The sequence below is a fragment of the Asterias amurensis genome, chromosome 7 (genome assembly GCF_032118995.1).
Source record: "Asterias amurensis chromosome 7, ASM3211899v1".
Classification (NCBI taxonomy): Eukaryota; Metazoa; Echinodermata; class Asteroidea; order Forcipulatida; family Asteriidae; genus Asterias; species Asterias amurensis.
In genome coordinates this window covers 270,430-295,677 of record NC_092654.1, presented here as the reverse complement: position 1 = coordinate 295,677, position 25,248 = coordinate 270,430, and the positions used below count along the sequence as shown (strand labels likewise).

Below are 25,248 nucleotides of genomic sequence, written 5' to 3'. Positions count from 1 at the left end.
ACAACCCGACGTTTCGATCAGCTCTATAGGCAGGTTGTCATTTTGGTTAAACAGCAGATACCAAACACAGGAGAGTTTGTAGTCCCCCTCCCCCACATAAACTGTGACAACAAACATTTTGAAACGAAACAAGAAACCTCAACAAAGTTTTAGGAAAGTGCAATAAGGAGATTATTTTGTGTATGGGGGGGGGGGTGTTCCATGATAGTGTTGGTCTAAAGCTTTGACAGTAACTACATCCACACTGTAACACACATATACTTTAATTAAGAATAGTAAAAAGTATCAAGTTCATAGTTGAGTTGCCATCATGTTTTTGGATTTCCCTTTCATTGCTCTTAATTTCTCATTTTGGGTGCTTTATTGGCACATATTATAGGATCAACTACAACAACAGAAAATCACTTGTAAAAAAATGAGAAACCACTTCTAATCATTTGAATTGGCATTTATTAAATACAAAAATATTATTAATATATAAGAATTACATTTAGTATATCATTACTATTCAGTTATCTTTATCAATTGTTTTGTTTATCAAATAATTTTGTTTAAAAAACTGACACAGAACTTATTTTAAAATGTTTTGAATACAAATTTACAAATGCACTTCCTTTAATAAATTTCCAGGAATGCCAGCACCTCCGACATTTATAATTAAATAACTGCTTACAACAAAATCAAGTTAGAAAACAAAATTAAGTTCAGTTTATCTAAAATGTTTTTGTTTTTTTTAAGTTTTGGAATAACAAAATAACAATAAAAATCCATACACCGAGTTTGCACACAATTGAGGTTAAAAGCCCTCTCAAATCAATTAACATTATTTGGTTGCAGATATTTACTTCAGAAATGAAGCATTTGCAGGGTTCTTTAAAACTAAAAGACAAATATATTTATTTAACATAAACAAATATTGTTACCGACTTGATGGGTACTCTCGGCCCATCAGAAGAAAATAACCTTTTTTCAAATTTTATTTAGTTTTGTTTATTTTCAAACCAAACTCCCTAATATAAGAATATTATTCTTACAACAAATATTTTGTGATCACGTTATCTTACTTTTAAATTGTATATTCGTTAAAAGTTGTTTGTCAAGTTTAGTTCATTAAACTTTGTAGTACAATTTAACCATCACCAAGTTATGCTCGAGTACAAACTTTATGATTGGCCACAAGAGGGCGCCATTTGGAGAAAACATAGATGTAAAATATTCTTACAGGTTAACCATGATTGATATTGCTTACAAGCACTCTATGAACCAACTTTCTCACAGTTTTGTCTTTAGCTAGTGATAGTGTAAAATTACCTGTAGATTGAATTCTTATTCAAAGCCTTGTTCAACCCAGTTTCATATAGCTTTATATGATTAATTGAGTAACATAAGACTAACTTTTACCCCAAGCCCTTAGATTACAGTTTCTTGAAGACACAGCCCTTGTATAAACCAAATTGTTCCCAGCTTTACATGAGTAACAACAGCTAGAGCTTGAAATATCCAAAGATTTGTTGGCAGTTATTACAGCTTTGCCTTGAGTGATTGTGATTTGAGTTCCAGCAGTCCAATACTAGTTAGATGTGCTTCATCCGACCCATTAGCAATGCGTAGGCTATGAGCTCCAGCATAGAATCCAGCTAGGGGTGTGTCCTGACACACTCCCGCCCCTCAATAGATCTGCAGTTATTACAGCTTTGCCTTGAGTGATTGTGATTTGAGTTCCATCAGACCAATACTAGTAAGATGTACTTCATCAGGCCCATCAGCAATGCGTAGGCTATGAGCTCCAGCATAGAACCCAGCTAGGGGTGTGTCTTGACACAAGCCCGCCCCTCCATAGATCTGCAGTTATTACAGCTTTGCCTTGAGTGATTGTGATTTGAGTTCCATCAGACCAATACTAGTAAGATGTACTTCATCCGACCCATTAGCAATGCGTAGGCTATGAGCTCCAGCATAGAACCCAGCTAGGGGTGTGTCCTGACACACACCCGCCCCTCCATAGATCTGCAGTTATTACAGCTTTGCCTTGAGTGATTGTGATTTGAGTTCCAGTAGACCAATACTAGTAAGATGTACTTCATCAGGCCCATCAGCAATGCGTAGGCTACGAGCTCCAGCATAGAACCCAGCTAGGGGTGTGTCCTGACACACACCCGCCCCTCCATAGATCTGAATAGCTTGATCAATCACCTTGTTCATCATGCGTGGAGCAACAATCTTGATCATAGCAACCTAATCAGGAAAACAATAATCAAAGAAATGTTTCAGAAAAGAGAAATATAAGACAGTAGAATGTTTCATGTTTTTCTGAATAACTAACTAAACCAACCTGTTTGCGAGCTTCCTTGGTTCCAAACTGATCAATAGTGTGTGCGGCTTTGAGAGTGAGTAGCTTAGCCTGGTCTATCAGCAAACGGCACTCTGCAATCTGGTGCTGAATAACACCCTGTTCAAAACAAAGAAAGTGCCAAAAGAATAACTCTGCTCTTTCATTTAGAGCTAGAACAACATAATATACAAACTGAAGCTGAAAGTTGAAATTAAAGTTCCACCCAAAATTAGCTTAAATTTACCCAGTCAGTTTCACTTGTGATGTTTCTTCTTGATATTTGAAATATAAAATTGCAATCTGTTGAGGTGGTCCCTCTCCTGTCGCTTCCCAAATGGTATAATAAACTTGGGTGTGATCCCTGTCTATATGGCACTTACAGGTTGTATAGCTTCTGACTGACATCCCTGAACAAATATATTGAAAAATAGGGAAACCGCCGACATAAGGGTTAGATGGTTCAGTTTGTAGAGCGCCGGCACGTTAATCTGTTGGTCACAGGTCAATTTGTTTTTGGTTCCATCAAACTAATAAAAGTTAAAGTCTAAAATATCAAGCACTTACCATTTTGGCTAGCTCTTTACCAAATGCCTTCCTCTCCATGGCTCGCTGACACATAAGCTCTAGCGCCCTCTCTGCCATCCCGATACCGCGCATGCAGTGATGGATGCGCCCTGGACCTAAACGACCTTGGGCGATTTCAAAGCCTCGTCCCTCACCAAGAATCATGTTACCCACTGGGACGCGTACATTGGTGAACTCGATCTCATAATGTCCGTGAGGTGCATCTGATGAAGACGAGTCAAAAACATGAAACAATGTCAGATCACTATATGCCGACAATTATTAGGGAACCAGTCATAAACAATGTGAATGTACTCTACACTTTCACTAGTAAACTCCTTCTGCTAAGAAAGGTTTTTCTATGCTAAGCAATTTCTGAGCTTCATACTTTTTCTTAAACTGGGCCTTGGATTTTTACATCAAGCGTAAAAGAATAGAGAACCTAAGTCGGATTTGAAACTTTGCATGGTGGAAATACGATACGGAAAGGTTTGCGGTAACACCACGTAATGACTATCTCTAAATAAGATGGGGTGGTTCTGAAAAGAACCATTGGTTTCAACTCAATGTTTCGATCAGTATGCTCTGATCGTCTTCTGGAGAATAGAGAACCTCATCTTTATTATCCAGTTTCTGGTTTCATCAGACTCTTGAATATGAACTTCGATTGAAAAACCAAGACAATTGGAATATGAAAAGACTAAATTACCTGGATTTCCAAAGACTGTCAAGGGTCGAATCTTCTTAACACCAGGTGCATCCATAGGAACTATAATCATGCTGTGCTGCTGATGTCTGTCAAAAAAAATTGAGGTTTTAAGAGGTTAGAAAAAAGAAAAGAAATTCCTTTCATTACCACGGACAACTTATGTTGACAGCAGCTGATTTCACAAAACGCTAGGATCAATCCTAACTCGAGTTAGGACGAGTAACCCGTCCTAACTTAGGATGGGTTCAATGCGTCCTACGTATTTGAATACGGAACTGACCCACTCTTAAGTCCTATGATTAATCCTAAGTTGGGAAGAGTTTGGTGAAATCGACGGCTGCACTCACATCAACTCTTCATTATCACATGTAACTTGAGTCGACTGCACTCACTTAAGGTCTAGTGGCCAAGGTGAATGGAACAAATTAAGCAAAAGGGCAGTGAGATTTAAACTTAAGGAAAAAAGAAATATGGTACATTTTTACAAACCTGGATTTGTTCTTATTAGGAGTGAGTCCCATTAATATAGCAACCTTGCAGCGTGGATCACCAGCACCTAGAAAAAGATCAAATCAAACAGGTAACTTTTCAAATCTCTTGATTTTACTTTTCAAACTGATTAAAAAGTGGATCACACATGCAAGCAGTATTTAGTTTGGGGATTCTTCAGCTCAGATTAAGGAATTAAAATTAATCTTTGAATTGTCAATGTCATCATTATCACAGGTCTTAAGATTATTGTTCAATGTGAAACTCCTAGATCATTAAGCTAAAAACTGAAGACCCTTGTGACAAAGTTGCTCTGGTAAATCTTGAAAACTTAGGATTGGCATAAATCTTAAAGTTAATTATTAAATACCAACAACAAGGATTGTGCTCAACCAGCCAGGCTCCTAGTGGATGATACCCTTGCCTACATCCTTACAGACTGTGAAGGGGCAACCCTGTTTCAGCCCCAGGAGTATGTGGCTCCTAGTGGATGATACCCATGCCTACATCCTTACAGACTGTGAAGGGGTAACCCTGTTTCAGCCCCAGGAGTAGGTGGCTCCTGGTGGATGATACCCATGCCTACATCCTTACAGACTGTGAAGGGGCAACCCTGTTTCAGCCCCAGGAGTATGTGGCTCCTAGTGGATGATACCCATGCCTACATCCTTACAGACTGTGAAGGGGTAACCCTGTTTCAGCCCCAGGAGTAGGTGGCTCCTGGTGGATGATACCCATGCCTACATCCTTACAGACTGTGAAGGGGCAACCCTGTTTCAGCCCCAGGAGTATGTGGCTCCTAGTGGATGATACCCATGCCTACATCCTTACAGACTGTGAAGGGGTAACCCTGTTTCAGCCCCAGGAGTAGGTGGCTCCTAGTGGATGATACCCATGCCTACATCCTTACAGACTGTGAAGGGGTAACCCTGTTTCAGCCCCAGGAGTAGGTGGCTCCTAGTGGATGATACCCATGCCTACATCCTTACAGACTGTGAAGGGGTAACCCTGTTTCAGCCCCAGGAGTAGGTGGCTCCTGGTGGATGATACCCATGCCTACATCCTTACAGACTGTGAAGGGGCAACCCTGTTTCAGCCACAGGAGTATGTGGCTCCTAGTGGATTATACCCTTGCCTACATCCTTACAGACTGTGAAGGGGCAACCCTGTTTCAGCCACAGGAGTATGTGGCTCCTAGTGGATTATACCCTTGCCTACATCCTTACAGACTGTGAAGGGGCAACCCTGTTTCAGCCCCAGGAGTAGGTAGCAACGTGTTCCTGGTGACAGTTGATTTGGATCAACAGCCCAAATCAGTTAAGTGTAGACCTCAACTTGAAGTGGCCACCCTGCCATGTGATGTTAGGCAATATATATCATAACAGAACCCCCCCCCCAAAAAAAAACCCCAAAACAGAAAATCGAGGGGGGGGGGTAGTTCTTGAACAACTTACCACTACTCCACCATTTCCTGCCATTGATGACATAGGTATCCCCTTCTTTCACAATGGAACATTCCATATTGGTAGCATCACTTGAAGCCACTTGTGGCTCTGCAAAATACAGGGATGTTAAAGGTTTTACCTGAACAAAGAAACTCAAGGAAATCAAAATGGTTTACCTGAACAAGGAAACTCAAGCAAATCAAAATGGTTTACCTGAACAAGGAAACTCAAGCAAATCAAAATGGTTTACCTGAACAAGGAAACTCAAGCAAATCAAAATGGTTTACCTGAACAAGGAAACTCAAGCAAATCAAAATGGTTTACCTGAACAAGGAAACTCAAGCAAATCAAAATGGTTTACCTGAACAAAGAAACTCAAGCAAATCAAAATGGTTTACCTGAACAAGGAAACTCAAGGAAATCAAAATGGTTTACCTGAACAAGGAAACTCAAGGAAATCAAAATGGTTTACCTGAACAAGGAAACTCAAGGAAATCAAAATGGTTTACCTGAACAAGGAAACTCAAGGAAATCAAAATGGTTTACCTGAACAAGGAAACTCAAGCAAATTAATGTTAAGTTCTTGTGTATCAACAACTTTTGGTTTGAGTTAACCAATGTAGTTGTCCATCACTGTTTTCTCTGTGACTTGTTTCGTAGTATCTTTTTCATAAAAGTACTGCATAATGCCTGCAACACTATGACCAAAGTTTGAATGAAAAGTAAATAATAGCAGCTGAAAGTCTGGCATCCGACATTCCTCAGAGAGCAAAGCATTTTTCCAAGATGAAATTAACTTCAGTCAGGTATTAACTCTTTTGAATGCACCACAACAATGCAATGATGAACAAACAAATAAACAATAAATTATTGACTAAACTAAAACATCAACTGTTATGACGTTTACCTGTCATACAGTAGCAGGATCTGAGTGTTCCATCCAGTAGTGGCTCTAACCATCGTTTCTTCTGTTCTTCATTTCCATAAAGATGTAAAACCTCCATATTACCAGTATCTGTAGTTTACCAAACAAAGAAATCTACATTTGAAATTCATCCTGACTAAAGACCCTTTTCATTGTTCTACCTGCAGTTGTGATATGTGAGAGTAAGGTCAGAGGCTGGGATGACTTTAAAAGATGTTTTGAAATTTATAGTTCAAGAATCAACAGAACAAACTATTGACAAATTAAGTTAGCACTGGGTTGATTATGCCTTTTGATTCAGGGTGTGGGGAAGGTTGGTTAGTCCAGTAAAAGTTGTGAAAATGCAGCTCCATCACAAAGTTAAAGCAATGTACATGAGAACAAAAGGTAATACCGCAACTGAAGCAATGGGACCTTGGGAACCAAAGGTTGTAGTACCGCCATCAACAGTTTACTAGTTACAGTTCCTTGTTATTTTCCACACTATGCAAAGCTTCAAACATCTATTATTAAACTATGGCGTGTCGTGGCGTAGCGATTAAGAGCACTGGATTCAAGCTCTGGTGTTTGATCAGCAGAGTGTGGGTTTGAGTCTTGGTTGTGACACTTTGTGTTCTTAAAAGCAAGACACTTAACCATGATTGCTTTGTTAAGTTGGGGAGGTAGTGCTTTCTGCTCTACCAGCCAGGCTTCTGATGGATGATACCCAAGCCTACATCCATATGGACTGTTAAAGGGGTAACCCTGTTTCAGCCCAAGGAGTAGGTGGCAACGTGCCCCTGGCAAAAATGATTTGTAGCCCACACCTTGAAGTGGCCTTCAGGCCTTGTGTGTCTGGCGACTTGCATAACAAAATTAAAATAAAAAAAATACTTTGAGATGACTGTGACTAACTGCTACAATTCCTACCTGGAGCACTGCAGTTGAATGGCTCTGAACCAATGAAAGATTGCCCCATTGCCTCAGCCATGAAGGCATATTCAAGCTGACCAAACCCACTCTGCGCTGGTAGGAAGAGATTCCAAAGTCCTTGGGCTCTGGCCTTTGCCTTCAACTCCTCCATGATGGGCGGTTCACACCAGATAGATGGCCCACTATGCACTTGGGCCAGGTATATCTTAATAAAGTACAAACAAAAGAAGAGTCCAAGAGATGTTAGCTTGACGACGGTTTATATTTTACTTAAAGGAATAATACAGAATTTGTAAGAAAAAAACTTGTCTAAGATCACAGATTTACATAAAACTTACACAGTCTAATGATGATGATAGTAGAAAACATCCCTTGAAATATTCTGTCTGAAATGTCATATTTTATGAGAAATAAATAAAATTGAATTCCCGTTGGGAGTTTGTCGCTCAGTGAGCGTTTTTTCTTCTTTTTAAATCGATGTCATGCAAAATGTGTATTCAGTTTTTCACTCTTTTCTTGTGGCCCAGATGGCCAATCGATCACAAACTTCAACAGGTTTGTCAGTTTATGTATAATGGTGGATTACATAAAGTGCTTACACTGCCAGCAACTGTTTTGTTAGCAAAAATCAGTTCTGTAATGTTCCTTTAATGATTGATTGGAGATAGAAGTCGGCAGCATGTGAACATGCTCAGAAGAATCAGAACTATGCAAACAATGGATGTCATCTGATGCCACCTTAAAGGAACACGTTGCCTTGGATCAGTAGAGTTGGTCTTTAAAAAGCGTTTGTAACCGTTTTTTATAAAATGCATATGGGTAGAAAGATGTTGTAAAAGTAGAATACAATGATCCACACAAACATGCCTCGAAATTGCGTGGTTTTCCTTTTACCTCGTCGACTAACACGTCGGCCATTTATGGGGGTCAAAATTTTGACTCCCGTAAATGGCCGACCACGCAATTTCGAGGCAAACTTGTGTGGATCATTGTATTCTACTTTTAAAACATCTTTCCAACCATATGCATTTAAACGTTTACAAACGCTTTTGTTTTGACCAACTCGTCTGATCCAAGGCAACGTGTTCCTTTAATAGCATTCCAAAGTCTTGTATCATTTGAAACTGACGGGAAAAACTGAACAGGTTGGCATTTCTTTGCCGAGACTCTGGCCAGTTATTCGTTCGGTTTTTCAAGCCCTGCATGACTGACCTACTTAAGGATTGATAGTTTGATTCACCTCTTCAGCTGGAAGGACTTCATTCTTAACAAAGTCTTGAACCTTCTGGAGGATGTCTTTAGCTCGGTGTGATAATGGTTGAGATTCTAACACTGGCTGCATCTCCAACATCAGAGATGAGGATGGTTTGGCAAATACAACACTATTGTCAGTCCTGCTACACATTATCAAAACAAACAAACAATAAGGTTTATATAAAATTTAAAAAAATTTAAATTGCATCATCATCAATAGACCGATCCATTAGGCTCCGCCCACGGCACACGTGAGCCTCTCCAATGCCTTTCTGCACAACTCTGCCGCGCGCACCAAGCAGACGCACATGCATGTCGGACCTTATTTTGTCAAACTTTTGGTTGTGCAATGGGTTGTGATTGGTCAATACGCAATAGGGCGGAGCTTAATGGATCGGTCTATTGTCTGTTTTTCTAATACAACGGCTTTTTCATGAAACATAGACCTTTTCAGAGTATTATTTTCCCTGTTCACCAGGTCTGAAGTTTTCTGAAACAGTATCAATCCCTTATGAGTGTGCTGCACTGGTAGCCAAACTGAATAACATAAACATATGAAAATATAAGTGGTGAACCAGTCGCAATAATGTAACTGGCTGATTTCTGTTTCTGCTAGTTTAATTTGTCAATACTTTGTGTACTGGTATACAGTTTTTGTGCAATTGGTACCAGCTCTAGAATGTCAACAGACTTTTATTTATTAGCCGTACCTCACAGTCTGCTTCAGTCCAGTGTTGAGCATGACCTTTACAACATCATCAAAATTGCTGGCAAATGATGAACTTGCATTCCCAAGAATAGCACGACAATAAACTCCCTGGAAACAAAAATTAACAGTATTAATTTCTTACATGAATAATATTTAAATCTTGATTTTGAATCTGAACTTCACTTTGTAAAGATACTAACTTTCCATATATCCCTTTAATAAAAAAACTCCTCATTTCTCTGGTTGTTTTGTATGAGAGTTGAACAAAACAATCATGACAACAAATCCCAAGTCAAATTTAAAGGCATGTTGTTGACAGTGAGCAGAACACTGTACTCTGTTTATCAAGGCTCATCTCACTTCTGATTTATCTAAGAACCACTACTTCCGAGTTTCAAGAAGACATGTTCACCGTTATCTCAAAATCAAAAAAGCTGTAAGGTTTTTCAGTTAAGTTGTTGTCACAGGATACTGAGACAATCAAACCAATAAATAATAATTATAATAATAATTAATTGAATTTGTATTACGCTATCTCCAGGAGCAGCCTGTTCGAGGGCGCATTACAGTAAAAATGCACTAAGAAAGTTACACAGAAACAGTTAAGAAAAGTACACCAGTACATACCTGACCAATTGAAGCCATTTTATAGAAACCAAGAGCCAGATAGAAGTTCCAGTCAGGTAGAGGGTAGGGCAACAAACAACGCTGGCAGTAAGATGTTAAGAATGAATGCTCATCAGGAATGCAAGCCAAACTCTCCAGACTTGAAAACTGTTTCTCTGTACAACATCAATGGCAAATGGCAAAGAGTAAACTCATAAAGCCTTCAATTGAGGAGGGGTGACTTTAGGAGAAAGTTTGTGTTTTTGTAGAGTGACTAAACATGATTATCTCGGCAAGTGACAACCGGTAGATCTTAAGATGTTTCTTAGAAGTTTAAGAAGCTGCTTACGGTTTGGGTTGATAAGATGAATCGGCATGTCTTGAGGGTAATGATACAGCATGCAGGCATATCCAACATCCGTCAGTGGTTCACCAAGAGTAGATAACTCCCAATCTAAGACTGCTATTACTTTGGGCTGAATCAAACATACACAATAAAAGAGTTACAATTTATGCAAATATTTGCACTAAAAACCAAATTTGTCATCTAGAGGGAGACTGTTTGTCTAAGAAGGGAGAAACTTTAGATCAATCACCTCCAGACTATTCGACCCCATGGTCTGAAAATCCATAGCTTTTTCTGTGCTTTTCCACAGATGTCCCTAATATCGTCTTTATTGATAAACCCTCCTTGTGGTTAAATTAGCCCCCAACCCCCCCCCCCCCTCAAAGCTCCCTTTCATTGTTCATCTCTTGCTTTTTCTAACTGCTTTCTGCTCCTCTCCTTTAACTTCTTTTCACCTGAGGCTGCTTGTTACTTGAGTTGTCATTTAACCATAAAGAACGATTTTTATAGGACAGAAAACAGGAACCATTAATACCAATTTCTTTTTAGGCAAGTTTTGAGGCATTGCTCGGTGAGGTATCAATGTATACTCAGTTTATGGTAACACTACAAGTATACAATATACTTTGCTGTGTAGAGTTGTTCATGAGAAGTTGTTTTGCTACTGATTCTAATACCGCAGAGTAGATTTCAGAATTCAGGAGACTACCTAGTTTTGAAAAGAAATATCCTGCTTATTAAGCACAGCCAGGGATCAATTTTACAAGGACTATTCCTAGGATATATTAAAATCGCATGGCTAGTCCTAAGTTTGGACGAGTAACTCGTGTTAACTTGAGATAAGACTAGTCTTAACTCTTTGTGAAATCCACCCCTGGAGAGCTGGGAATAAATACATTTGCTTTGTGGCATTATTTTGCATTTATATCTTGGACATTTTGGTTTTAAGAAACAATAGACAAAGTGAATTCTGACCAGTGTTGGATGGAATATGATGTTGTCCAACCGGAAGTCTCCATGGACAATGGTAGTCTTCTCTGCAGTCGTTGGTTTGTTGTCCATCAACCACTGAACAAGCTGCTGAGCTGCAAGGTTTTCTGGAAGGGAGGCTAGCTTTGTAGCACCTATAAACTGCCTGTTCCAAGTGTTAATCTGTCAAGGCAAATCAGTCAGTTGTTTATTTTGCTTACTACATGTCAAGTTCTCTAGATAGTTTTGCTCTTTAAACCATTTTATTTCACTCACAGTACGACTTGCTGTAAAGTCAATGTATGTCACACCCAGGTACATGTATAGGAATGATCCAATACATACAATAAATGGTGAAACCATGGTCTATAGGGGTGTTGCAATGTACTGATGTATCAACATGGTGTTAAGAAGATAGGTGTTTGGACGCCCAACATGAAATTTTATCACATTTTATCTTATTACAACAAAAGATATTCAGATATCCCAATAAAGAACAGTTCACAATTACTTCTCATTCAACTATATGACTTTACAGTAACTCTAGACAAGGCATTAGGAATACAATGTTAGAACCAATAAGATGTACTTTATGACATTATTAGGTGGCAGCAAACATAACAGGCACTAGTTTCTGATGCTTACAAAGGTCTGGCCATGAAAACACGCCTGATAACAATCGTTCTACTTGATTAGCATGATGCCTCCCAATATTTGCACCAATCTAGACTGAACTGTAAACAACTACATGACAGGTGGAGTAGCTGTTGTCATGGTGCTTACCTGACGTCCACAGTAGTTGCTTTCTTTACCATAGCCCTGTAGTCCCATCTTCCTCCAGTCTAAGCAATGTAGACGAGCTAGTACCTCATTCATAGCATCATAGATAGCAGACCGCTCTGATGGACTCATATCAGGCAGGGTGACATCCCTGAAGATACGACCCTAAGAATGGAAGAATACTGTTATCTACACTGAATGAGCAAACTTTCCTTGAAGATACGACCCTAAGAATGTAGGAATACTGTAGTTAGATATGAACTGAATGACCAAACTTCCCCTCAACCATGAGCATAAAATTTTAATAAAACACATTTTTTTAAACAGTTTTATAATCTGTTTGTTTTGTACACAAATTAACTTTTAATCCCTCCAAGCAATTGACAATGCCCTTTATGGGCAAGTTTCTATGCAATTGGTCATGGTTCCTGTGCATTGTTTCAGTAAACAAACTTACAGGTGGCAGTAAAAAATTAAAAAACAGCGGCAAAAAATGCTTTACTGAACACAAACAAGCAACTGCTTCCAAAAACATGTAAACAAAATTTGTAAATACTGGTTTATGTGATAAGTTCATTGTAAAATTTTCACAAATTTGCTTAGGCAGATGAATTGCTTAGCATCTGTAATATTAGGTCTCAGTGCTTTGGGAAAAAGCCTTAGTACTTGACTAACCTGAACATGTTCCATGACATAGAATGCAGTCCCAATGACAGATTCATCGTCACAGTAGGCTAAGGGTCTTGGGACAGGGAAGTTGGCTTTATGTAAAGCTTGCTGCACACGGAACTCACGGTCAATCTATTGAGGAGAAAAAAAAGTCATTCTAAAAACAGAAGTGTATATCATTTATCTTGAGGTCTGTACGGGAGAAAACAAATGCTATTAGAATGTGTATGGGCATAGGTTCACATCCGACCAGAGTAGCTTATAAGTATTTAATATAAAGGACTGGGAAAACACAGAGTAGGGCCTAAAGTGCAAAGATAAAATAATAATACTACCAAATATAAATAACTTTCTGCTACTGATATAACTGACCTGGTGTGCCCCTTTAAGCAATTGACCAGGAGGTTTCTTGCGCATAACGTATTCACATCCATCTTTGGAGATGAAGAAAGTCGGGTTGGACTGACCGGAGCTAATGTGGAGAGAAAAAGTCAACAGGTAAAACAAAAAAATTGTAGTTTATATTAGAGTCTTATTATAGCATGCATACTGATTGATTAAGACATTACAAAACAGCTTTTAAGAGATTTAAAACTGCATTCTAACTTACTGTTTCTGAACTAGCTTTAGAAACATGAAATAGTGCTACGGCCATAATAGCCCTGGCACTTGTGTGTTGAAGGTTGAGCTAACCTCAGATTGACCGTTGCAATATAACACATCATGGACACTGGAAGGTCAGCAAACTGAATGTTTTTTATTTGTTTGAAGTATTACTGTGAGTGTGACTGTGGGTTCACCTTGGACACTATGCATTTTATGTTGTATTTGTTTGTTTTGTTTGTTTAGATGATCTTCCCATCAAGGGAACTCGGCAAACTCCCACAAGGGGATATGTTGCAGTACCCTAAGTCCTAACTAATTACACATTTACAAAGATAACATCGCACAACCAAGGACACCATAAAAACAAGGAAAATTGTGAAATAGTCAAGGCAATACATGACCTACTACAGTGTAGTACTGTATAATTTAGCGTGTCAGGATCCATTATCAATATGAATATGACACAATCACCACTGTTTATAATTATTAGAAGTTCTTTCAATTTAGCAAACTGCAAACCTCATCATTGCCACTATTATAATAATAGGCCTACCTCCATTCAATAATTCCACAATAAAAACAAATTAGTTTCCAAGACTCTTTTGAAGGTGCCCAAACATCAAAATACTCCAAAAACAAAGACTCTTTCTTTTAGGTTTAGTTTTTAATGACACGTCCTTCTATTTTCTAGCTACAATGTAATTGGAAGTATGATAGCGGTATTTATGTTAAGTGACTTATTATATTATAGTTAATTATGCTACACAATAAAATCATGAAGTCATGAAGGGTGGACTCATATTCATAAGTATAGTCATTGGTTAAAAAATAGACTGCACACTCACGTAAATTGCCGTACAGATAAGTTGCTGGATAAACTTTGGGGAAACCCCTGGACTCTTCTGATCAAGAAGTCATGCAATTTCTGCTCATCAAAGCGATGTTGATCTCTAACTTCAGTCGTACCTGCCATTTTAAAACCTTAAAATGGCAAATCTCCTCGCTCCGAGACGATTAAAACTGAATGTTGTGTGATAACATTCATCACCTGATTTGCCATCCAAAGTTCAATCAGATTGAGCGAAACTTTGTACACAAACCAAGGTCCCCAGCTAGCCGCGTTCCGTTCCAACTTGACAATCGTCCCAACTACAGTTATAGCTGGGATCCGGAGATCTTGGCCCTTCTCGCGAGGCAATCCCAGTCCCAACTTCAGTTGGGCCGTCCAAAATGTAACGCTCCAACTGGGACCCAACTACAGTTGGAAAAGGCATCACTCGCAGTTTGGTGTTTGTGTCCCAGGTTGCAAATTTATACGCCCCCCCCCCCCCCCGGTTGCGAATAAAAAAGCTGAACCAAATTAAATGCACCCTTTTCAGCAGGTTTCCAAGTAATAGAACTTAATCGACTTTTTCGAATACAGCTAGTCTTTTATTTCAATATTTTCCCTCATTTTCTTCCATCAGAAAACCTGTTTTCTTCCAATTGGGCAGTCATTTCTAATCAGGCTGTACAGTGTCGTCTTGAAATTTTACTCACTTGAGGGCGCTATAGTGGAGATTCACAAAAACTGATATGACTGTGTGTAAAACGTTACGTGTCAGATAATAATTTACAGCCAGATAGGCGGAAATCCCAACAAACTGGTCTTTATTTCGTAAGTACAAACTACATAAGTCTGTCCATCTTACCATGATCTTTTCTCACCGAAGTCCGGTTAGAAATGTTGCTAAGTTAGACCCAGTTATAACTCCATTCTGGAAAATGTTGACATCTGCGGTTTACTAGCTACGTACTACGAACGAGTACGACATCCATCACAACATAACATATCATGCATGGGCAAAACGATACGATACGATACGAGTCTGAACGACAACGAACATGTTTATTTATAAACTTTATTAAATGATAGAAAGGGAGTAAAGAACTGCTGTGTCAATTGTGATGTTCTAATATCAATCAAAGGCCCAACCATAATGATAAAAATTAAAAGTGAGGGGGGGGGGGGCGCTGCTAACTGTCCAATGAAAATGGTAATGCACGTATCAATTGTAGTCCCGGCCCTGGGGGACCCGGGACTAGCGGCGACTTGGCCGGGGATGTAAAAATGGCTCGGCGTGATAGTCCCTGCCATGCCCCGCTACGGCCCGGCCGGGCGGGGCACTTGTTTTTTGTACATCCACGGCTATACACAGGCCCCGGCATGCGGGGCATGTTATAACAAACCCCGCACGATCCCGGCCCCGACATGCGGGGCATTTATAACAAACCCCGCACGATCCCGGCCCCGACATGCGGGGCATTTATAACAAACCCCGCACGATCCCGGCCTCGACATGCGGGGCATTTGTTACAAACCTTGTGCTATCCCGGCCCCGACATACGGGGCATTTGTTACAAACCTTGCACTATCCCGGCCCCGACATGCGGGGCATTTGTTCTGACTGATGGCTATTTACCCCTTGCTTGCAGCAGAGAGCCGCGGATCGGAACGCTCAACTGCAAATTAATGTGCGTCTATCATTTCCACTGTTTTGGGGGTCAATACCTTTTCAACCTCGTTTCCAGGTGTACGATTTTGCCGTGCCATTTTTTATATTTCCCAGAATGCTTTGCTCGGTCAATACCCGTCATTTGCATAATAAACATGATTATTTTTCAACACAAGGAAGCCGTACATATGATGTAGACCAGTAGCTGACATTTTCACTTGCGATCGCTGTTGTGCTTGATGAGGTCGTATTGATCAGGACTGAAAATTTAAAACGTCTTCGTTTTTAAAATCAGCTTTCATTATTGATGCATACATGCATGTTTTTGTTTATATTTCAGTTCCCAGGTTTTATAAGCCCATGATAAGGATATCTGTTGTTTGATTTTATGTTTTCTTGACAATGGGGTCCTTACTCTGGGATCTAGAGTAGAGTGGGCCAGTGCATGTAACGTAACCGTGGGATGATCATCAACAGCACTTTTTTGACAGTTAATATTGCATGAACATCACACAACACACGTACACACGTGCGCGCACACAGAACAGTCAGTTGTCAAGTTAGCACATTGCCTGGTACCCAACAGATATTTTTGATCACGATTACCCACTGATCAGTGCGATTACCAGTTTAATAGACTGTGCAAGTCTCGCGCGTACCGGAACGAGAAAATACGTTAAACAAAGAACATATTATAATTGTTTTTCTTTTTTAAATCAAATGTTTGTTTTAAATTATATCTATGAAGAAATGTGAACAATAGAAATACTCATTTCAAGTTTTATAAAATGTATTTTAACTTTTGTATTGAATACAAAAATAATTTGTTAAATATTACGTTTACCGCAAAGCCCTGAAATGAAACTGGTTACATCGGCCTGTGTGCGTGCGTAAACAGATCGGATCGAACCGTGCCACACTGCTGCTGGCTGTGCGTCCGTCGACGAAATATGGACAGCTTTTCATTCAAGGCCGGCTAGGTATGTCCCCGCTATTGTCCCGGTAGGGCGGGGAAACAAATTGTACAACCTCGCCAAAGACCCCGCTATTGTCCCGGTAGAGCGGGGAAATAAATTATACAACCTCGCCAAAGACCCCGCTATTTTCCCGGTAGGGCGGGGAAACAAATTGTACAACCTCGCCAAAGACCCCGCTATTTCCCGGTAGGGCAGGGAAACAAATTGTACAACCTCGCCAAAGACCCCGCTATTTTCCCGGTAGGGCGGGGAAATAAATTGTACAACCTGGGCAAAGACCCCGCTATTTTCCCGGTAGGGCGGTGCACGGTTTTTGCACATCCCCGTCTATGTCCCGGCTACCTCTGCCAAAGTCCCGGGTCCCCCAGGGCCGGGACTACAATTGATACGTGCATAATGGCTAGCTAGAACTGTGCAGTGTACTCCTTTTTCTTTTACTAATGTATTTTTATGTTGTACATATGTGGATGAGTCGAACAGTTTCCATAGTAAGAATTAAGCACAACCAACATTCTTGACCAGTTGACATTGAATTGATTTGTTTGTTTACTATTGTTCCCACGTGCAGATTGAAAACTAATGACACCAAGGCAAGATTTCTTTGGGAATTGCAAATCTATATTGAGCTAGACACAATGGAGCGGTTGTATCATGATACAAACAAGTAAGTAACATCTGGGACTGGGACTGTTGACCCCCCTCCCCTCCCCATATCATATTATTGGGAAGGGGAGTGAGCTGTGCCTGTGGTTCTTCTCTGTGGAACACAAGTTGTTTGTTTGGAAATTGTGGGTTGGCTCTAGTCTTAGTATCATGAAATGAAGTGACTTAATACATTTGAAGACATTTATTGAGTGGTATATTGAAACAAGTATTTATAAGTAGGACTTGAATTTTTGCTTTGTGGAGATACAATCTAGTAAGATTTGCAGTAAAACTATGTACACAAATTGTTGTTGATGTGGTTCTTAAAATAACCTGGGGTTTAATAACTCAACGTTTTGATGAGAATGCTCTAAAGACAATTGGAGCATTCATAACAAAATGTTGATTCGTTACACCACCGTTTGTCTTCTTTCAGAAACACCACAACTTTAAGCACGATTGTCCCATGTGCAGTCATGACAGTGTTACTGCAAACCTTACATGGGGGCGGGGGGGGGGGGGGGGGGAGTAAAGTGCGTGAATTTATTACAGTGTATTTTCTTTAAATCATTCCTCAATTGTCCTATAGTAACCATAGTTTAAATACCAATGCAATCCTTGTTTATCAGAACTATTAAAACATGATGGCCACAGTTTTATGTGTCAGGGTGTTGGTTGAATAACCCCCTTTTAAAAATACATTTTAGTTACCAATGTTATAATTCCTATTTTAGTAAACTCAACTTGATATTCTTTATTTGTAAAGATTGCTTCAAGAAGTCCAGAATGGTCTGTCAAGAGTGGAACAAGCTTCACCTGAAAATGTCCACCGTAAGTCCCTTCTTGACAAAAGTAATTCATTAATTATGGTTTTGAAGTCCTTTTAATTTTAGTTGTTCCTTAAAATATGAAGGTCCCTAAACCTTAAATCACTATTATTATTTACAAAATGCTGAGAAACATCAACGGTTCTTATTAATCAACAATACTTTGGGAAAAACCATCACCAATAAAGTATCCCTGGAGCTCCAAAATAAATTAACTCAATGAAATACATACATTTATAAGTAGCTATGAGCTGACAACATTTTAGAGCTAACACATACATTTGTTTCATTGCAGAAATATAACCTAAACTAGCCAAAATATGCCAATCTTGATTGGAGATGCAGAGAGATCCTCTTTAGCAAGATACATGCATGTCATACAAAATTGAGATGCAAGGTTTTGCATTTGTCCAAAAGTTTTGTCTTTGAAAATTTAAAAAGAATATCATTTGCCAACTAACGGAAGACAGTTTGAAGTGAGTTGTCATTATTTATTTTATTGTGATTATTTATTTAGATGCAGAGAGTGAGGTTCAAACGATGATTGATCGAATCGTTAGTAACCTAGAGAGACTGGACATCCTTGTCAACAAAGAACCCCCAACAAGAAAACAAAATGCTAGATTGTAAGTTTCTGAATTACTTTGTGTCCCCTTCAGTTACATTCTGAGATGTAGTTAACACTGTGAGTGGAATACATCGATCCATGAAGCTCCAATCCACCACAGGACTTGCCTAACAATGTCGCTCACATAGAATGAAATCCAGAAGAATCTAGGAATAAAAAGAAAGATATGTCACATGGTTGTAGCAAACCTTTTGATTCACAAATTCATCTCCCAGAATCACTCCAAAAGAATAGACTATCACTGAATAGGTCATAATTGTTTCAACTTGAGCTCCACTCATTATTCGCTTTTTAAAGAAATTTGTTAAGCAATATTTTCTGCTTAACAGCTTTATGAAATTGGGCTCAGCAAGACTTGTGACATCATGCAATTCAGAATCCAGACTTTTCTAGCTTTACTGCCCCCACTGTTTCTCAGAACTTTCTGCTTTGAACTTTGACCTTTCAGACGATTGGACCAATTAAAGTATGACTGCCAGCATCTACAAGCAGCATTGAGAAACATCCAACATCGACAGTTCATGAAGGAACAAGAAATCAAAGACAGAGAAGAGTTACTAACAAGAAGATTTGTTGCAAATGTAAGTTCGAACAACAGGAACTTGTGACAGTTGTTATGTCACTTGGTTCATGGCAAGCTTTTATGTAGTTATGGAAGCAATATCAAACATTGAAGTTTTCTGGTACCATTTTATGTTATGAAAGTTTGCCCAGAACAAGGCTAAAAAGCCACTCTAGGTAAGGGGCTACAAATAGAAAATGATTAAACGTGAAAATAATTATTAATTATTGTCCACAGGTTGGTTGTATTGATGGTGTCTTGTTTAAAAACAAGAGGATTGAAATTAATTTATTCAATAATATCTGAATCCTTCACGATGTGTTGATATTGTTTCCTATAGGAAGATAATACATCCATCCTGATTGACCAAGAGTTACGTCATAATACATCCCTTCATGATGCCCATCGTGGGATTGATGACTTATTAGGAGCAGGTGCAGCTACTATTGAGAATCTTCGCAATCAGAGAAGTGTACTCAAAGTAAGAACAAACATTCCTTCACTTTGGGTTTATGAGTTTAACCAGAAATATAACTTCCAAGAAGTTCTCTTTAAACTATCCTCTATCATCAAGATTGATATGTTGGTTTTTATTACTGTCTAACTATTGATTATATAATTGACTAGGGTTCTGAACGAAAGACACCATGTGGTACTTGAACATGGTACACTGGCAGTTCTGTGCACAGTTGTGCCACCATACACATGTACAACCTTAAAATCAAGAACGCCTCGAAAGCCGAAAGGCATCATGACCATTGTAGCTCATAAACCCAAGGAAACCTGTCAGTAAGGTTGCTTGTTATGAACCAACAATGAAAGGGGTAAACCCACTACATTTCCTAATATTATTAAGTTTTGTGACCTCTTTTATAAGTAGATCCTACCCTAGTAGTATATATAAATTGATCCAACGTTGGAACCTTATCTCTTTTAATAGTGGCCCAAACTACATTGCAATGGACCCTTCCCATGAAATATGTTATTTACGTTCATGCATGCGTACAGACCCTGTTGGTTTGCAAACGCCATAGAGTTAAGCACTAAGCAGGCGCGCAATCGCGTCACGCACCCATTACCAGTGTGCAAAACAGCGTGATGTTCCCTCATTTTGCCAACCAAAACTTTAGTGCGCACGCGCTATGTGCAATTTACATATTTCATGGGAAGGGTCTATTGGCTTCAACAGTTTGTGTTGTTTGTCGTGAGAAACATACTTATAGTGGGAGGGTTAAATTAGTTGGGAATGTGAGTTGCCAAAAAAGGATACAAGCGTTACAACCAACCAGACTGGAATTCAAACTCCCATTCTGTAATGGATATATCCTAAACTCATCACACTTGATCATTCAGCCTCAGCGCTCCTCAGAAATTAATATCTCTGTTCTCCTGAAGACGAGCAGAGTATACTGATCGAAACGTCAAGACCCAACCGGCTCTTTTCAGAGCCAACACTCACTGTAAGAGATTTACACATGGTTGTACCCGCAAATTTACTATTTATTTATAGTTTCTTCTTATTTCTCCACAACATGCAAAGCTTCAAACAATACTTAATATCTCTGTTGTTGTTGTTTTTCTCAGGGTACTCAGCGACGGATTCTAGACGTAGCGAATATGTTGGGATTGAGTAATACTGTAATGAGATTGATTGAGAAGAGAACATCACAAGATACCTGGATCCTATTTGGAGGAATGGCTGTTACATGTATAATAATGTATTTATGTTATGTATACCTCTTATAACCACAAAGGGGGTCATGTTTTATCAGGTAACCAGCCTTCGATTTCAGGAAACTTTACAAAGTGCCTAAATCCACTTGTGTAAAGTTTTGTGGAATTGGTTTTAGGCCTGTATTTCACAAAGCTGTTGGACAGAAAATATTGGACACAAATGATAAACTTCGCAACATTGTGCAGGGAGCTATTGTGTGTATACACACCTTGCTATAGACCACGTCCGCTATCTCTGAGATAGAACAATTCAAACGAGATGTCTTCTTTTGACCTCAATTTAAATTCTGTCTTGTAAATATTTCTGTGCAAATATGCATGCTTAACAGCTTTATGAAGTTGTTTCCTTGGCCCATTTTCTTTGGGCAGCTTAGCAAAATGTGTTAAGCAGGTTTGTCTGCTTAGCATGAATTATCGGAGGACCAGACAAAGACAATAAATACTAATACTGTATTACTTGTACTTTGCTTGGCTGATCTGTTTCAGCAGCATATAAGAAGTTGAAAGCAAAAAAGTAAAGAAAACTAACAAATACTATGTTCAGAGGTAAAACCTTGTGATTTTTGCCGTCACAATGTGATATCACTCTGCCAGTTTACTCTCATATAGAGAGTTAGTCCACATATTTACCTAATTTTACCCAAATGTATAAAAACTAATCCATGTGTGAATGTCTTGTAATGTATCAAAGGCATCTCTGATTCATGATGTTGATGCAGTTATATACAAAACACAAGAGTGAGGCAAGTTACACACGTATAAATATATCCCATTCATAGTGGAAATCACTGGTACAGGATCTGTGATTCAACTGTACCTAGATTGGAGTAGCCTGAGTGTTTTATTTGATTATAAAGGCCTCCAAAACCTGGGTGACTCTTTCTGCAGCCACCATCTTTGCAATGAGTTAAACATTTATTTGAATTATGAGCATCAGAGAACCAAAGCATTTCTAGATTTGAACAATTTGTCTATGTCAACTAATTTTTAAGCAGCCAGCTCATTGTTATTCCAGCAAATCAAATATGCCTACTTCACTTATCTTTGTTATTTCCTTTTGTTGTTTTATTGGTAATCTGTAAATTGTGTAATAATAATATAATAATTGAGTCTTGTGTATAGCACACGTATCCACCAATAAGGTGCTTAATACACTGAAACAAAGATAACACATTTTTAAAACAGGTTTTGAAGTTTATTCTTCACATTACAGGAAGACAAAACAAATCCAAAATGATAGATGTGGTCAATGAAATCAAAAGTCATGACCTATGGCAAACTTTGATTAATATTATTCATTGTTCACATGCAAGTACATGTATGTTCAGTACTTCTGGTCAAATAAAATGATTTAACATTCTAAACAAACCTGTTTTGTGTGCTTTTACAATTTCTACTAAGTGAGGTTACACTTGTTGGACTTTAAAAGTTTGTTTTTCTAAAGAGGTCATAATATAGATTTTAAAAGTTGTGATATTTAATAACTACTCATTGTACAACACCTCACTCATTATTTTTTCTGTTACCATCAATTAAACAATAATTATTGATGTCAGTAATTGAATGAAACAAAAATGTTTATACGTTCTTGAGATACAAGTCCCCCCCCCCCACTATCATTCTCAACTAGATGGTTGGTCGATGTAAGAACTAGAGAACACATAGTGCCCAGCCACCCCAGATGCCCCCACCCCCCCCCCCCCCCAAAAAAAAGTAATGATTTTTGAAACAAACATGAGTGGGAAAACAATATTTTCAATATTAGAAAAAGCCTAACTGATTAGGTCTATTATGGGTTGTATGCCTTTATATGCAATGCGATTTCAAAAAGAAAGCCTTAAATGTTTGTTGAATTACACCACCACCACACTGGCAAAAACCAGCCCCTTTGTTTAACTTTGGTTGAACTTATTCTTAAAACAAAAACGAACGGAAATTTGTCGACATTTATTGCCAGAAGCGATGACTCCAATAAGCTTCTTCTCTTGTTATGTACTCAATGATGTGAGTTTTTATGGGCAGCTCACCCAGGGTGGGCCAGACCAATCAAGTTCATTTCACGACATTGTTAAACCACAATGTTGTTTTCTTTTGGAGTTCTGACGCCATTGGTCGTCTTATAATGTATATCTGGTTCCGACAATTTGTTTTGCAAATTCATATGAAATTAGTCAGAAGTACTTCAGAGAAACGGCCATTATTTTTTTTCTAGGATTATTAGCCCCAACCCATGCGCAAATTGCTGATAGACATCGCCTCTGAGCTATCTCAAACCTACATTTCCAACATGCAATATTTAAGATGATATAAGATGAGTTTACAAAGATGATATTAAATTGATCCAGTTTCAAAATAATCACGTCACGTCAGAGTTTTCTTACATGACTACCGGGTACATGAATTACCGGAACCACGCTTATAGGCAAAGTTTTTTGGAACTGTTTGATTGGTTTAATCATTATAATATGTAGATGTACACAATAAAACAGACATCTGAAAATGTCATTTCATATTGGGTTGCGATCTTGAGATATCGGCACTCAGGAAACACACAATCTGAGAAGCGTTACGCGGTAACGCTTCTCAGATTAAAATTTTGGGGCATCATAAAACCTTATTCGTTTTTTTAGTTCGGGGATAATTATGGCGGTGAGGTGTTAGTTGTTTGAGTTGCAAGGTCCAAACCTGCTACCTTCGCCAGGTCCAAACCTGCCACCCCAGCGCGAGCTGAGTCAACAATTTCAACTATTAGCCTGTCTAAAGCTTTTTGTCGTCCACTGGAAGAAGGGGGGGGGCTGGTAGAGGGACGTCACAACCAGCTAAAACGAACGTTGCAACAAAACAATCTTGAACTTAATTTCGGACTGTCTAACTCTTTATAGGTTTGGTATCCTATAGCAAATTGCTGCATGGATATTTAAGTTAGCCTTCTAGAACAGGTGCTTTAAGGACTGCCGACATAGATTGCACAGCTTCCGCTGAGTGTGTGATAATGGCGGCGTATTGGAGAGAGTCTATCCTATGGGCCACTGAGATAGGTGTAACATCATCACCTGCCAAGAAGGTGTAGCAAAAGAACCTGTTGCTATTCTGTCTTTTGGCACCATTCGTCGACTTTAAAAGTCTTTACAATTCTTGTGCCAAGAATGATGTCTACAAATTGTCTTCAGTTTGAATATTCTGCACTTCTTTTGTCTTGATTATGTTAGGAAATAAATAGATGAGAAAATAGAATTAGCTGTTGCAAACAACTTACCAACCAAATGGACCGAGAGTATAAATGCAAAAAATAGTTAATGGCCTGACGTTTCGACCCTAGCAGAGTCTTTCTCGAAGGCTAAATGACAACACAACAAACATGAACAGGTAACAGGAAATAAATAGATCTGAACTTTTTTCAAGTTGGGTTGATCATAGAGAAGGACATAGACTTTGAAAGACACTTTTAATATAGGAATAGTTTTCGCTCGTTTTATTGAACTAAACAAACAAGGATTTCGCACAAGGTATCTTCGACAGATTATATGAAAAAACTGAAACCATTGTTGCACCATTATCAATACATATTACAAACTGTCAAGTCGAAAGTGGGATTAGGTTACCCTACCGGTCTGGCACCATGCCAATGTAAATCAGGCTCCAGTCGAGCCAAAAGAAAGGGTGTTGGAGGGTGGGAGGGTGGTTGGGAGGGGGCTACGGTTATGAGTATTGACTATAACGCGCAAGACAGATTGATAAGTTCCGTAAGTCGTGAGTAAGATGCTAAACAAATCATTATGTCATAAGTGGGTTGGTGGTTACATCATTAGAGGTATTGACTGAATAAAGATGTGCAACAGTGCCTGCAGTCCAGCATTCTCCTGAAGACGAGCAGAGTATACTGTTCGAAACGTCGAGACCAGACTGGCTCATTTGAGAGCCAACACTCACTCCAAAGAGATTTACACATGGTTGTCCGCTAATATTTAGGTATAGTTTCTTCTTGGTGCCGTCTATGTTGTATTGATAGATGGTAAGCAGGAAAAAATGAACCAAAAGGTCCCTCAATCCTCACAGCTGTAATTG

The 25,248-nt window shown here is 38.9% G+C and overlaps 2 protein-coding genes across 3 annotated transcripts; one reads left to right on the top strand and one right to left on the bottom strand.

Moving 5' to 3' along the window:
• Positions 1 to 450: 450 nt before the first annotated feature.
• LOC139939887 (acyl-CoA dehydrogenase family member 11-like) lies at positions 451 to 14,435 on the bottom strand. 2 transcript variants are annotated; one of them, XM_071936044.1, is made up of 17 exons: positions 14,161 to 14,435; positions 13,082 to 13,181; positions 12,716 to 12,841; positions 12,044 to 12,205; positions 11,267 to 11,443; positions 10,295 to 10,421; positions 9,967 to 10,121; positions 9,341 to 9,447; positions 8,617 to 8,773; positions 7,374 to 7,581; positions 6,447 to 6,554; positions 5,549 to 5,647; positions 4,095 to 4,161; positions 3,606 to 3,691; positions 2,897 to 3,120; positions 2,333 to 2,449; positions 451 to 2,235 (listed from the first exon to the last, which is right to left on the bottom strand). In XM_071936044.1, exons 1-17 carry the CDS (start codon positions 14,286 to 14,288, stop codon positions 2,017 to 2,019), a joined length of 2,367 nt encoding a protein of 788 aa, XP_071792145.1. In that variant the 5' UTR covers positions 14,289 to 14,435; the 3' UTR covers positions 451 to 2,016. The 2 variants fall into 2 exon arrangements, with proteins under 2 accessions (XP_071792145.1, XP_071792146.1); XM_071936045.1 differs by having other exon boundaries at positions 8,617 to 8,770.
• A 438-nt stretch (positions 14,436 to 14,873) lies between these two features.
• On the top strand, positions 14,874 to 22,706 carry LOC139939911 (Golgi SNAP receptor complex member 2-like). The gene is made up of 7 exons (XM_071936072.1): positions 14,874 to 14,972; positions 17,356 to 17,451; positions 18,199 to 18,263; positions 18,777 to 18,885; positions 19,336 to 19,468; positions 19,790 to 19,930; positions 21,034 to 22,706. The coding sequence occupies exons 2-7, from the start codon at positions 17,423 to 17,425 to the stop codon at positions 21,193 to 21,195; spliced, it is 639 nt and encodes a 212-aa protein (XP_071792173.1). The 5' UTR covers positions 14,874 to 14,972; positions 17,356 to 17,422; the 3' UTR covers positions 21,196 to 22,706.
• The last annotated feature ends 2,542 nt before the right edge of the window (positions 22,707 to 25,248 follow it).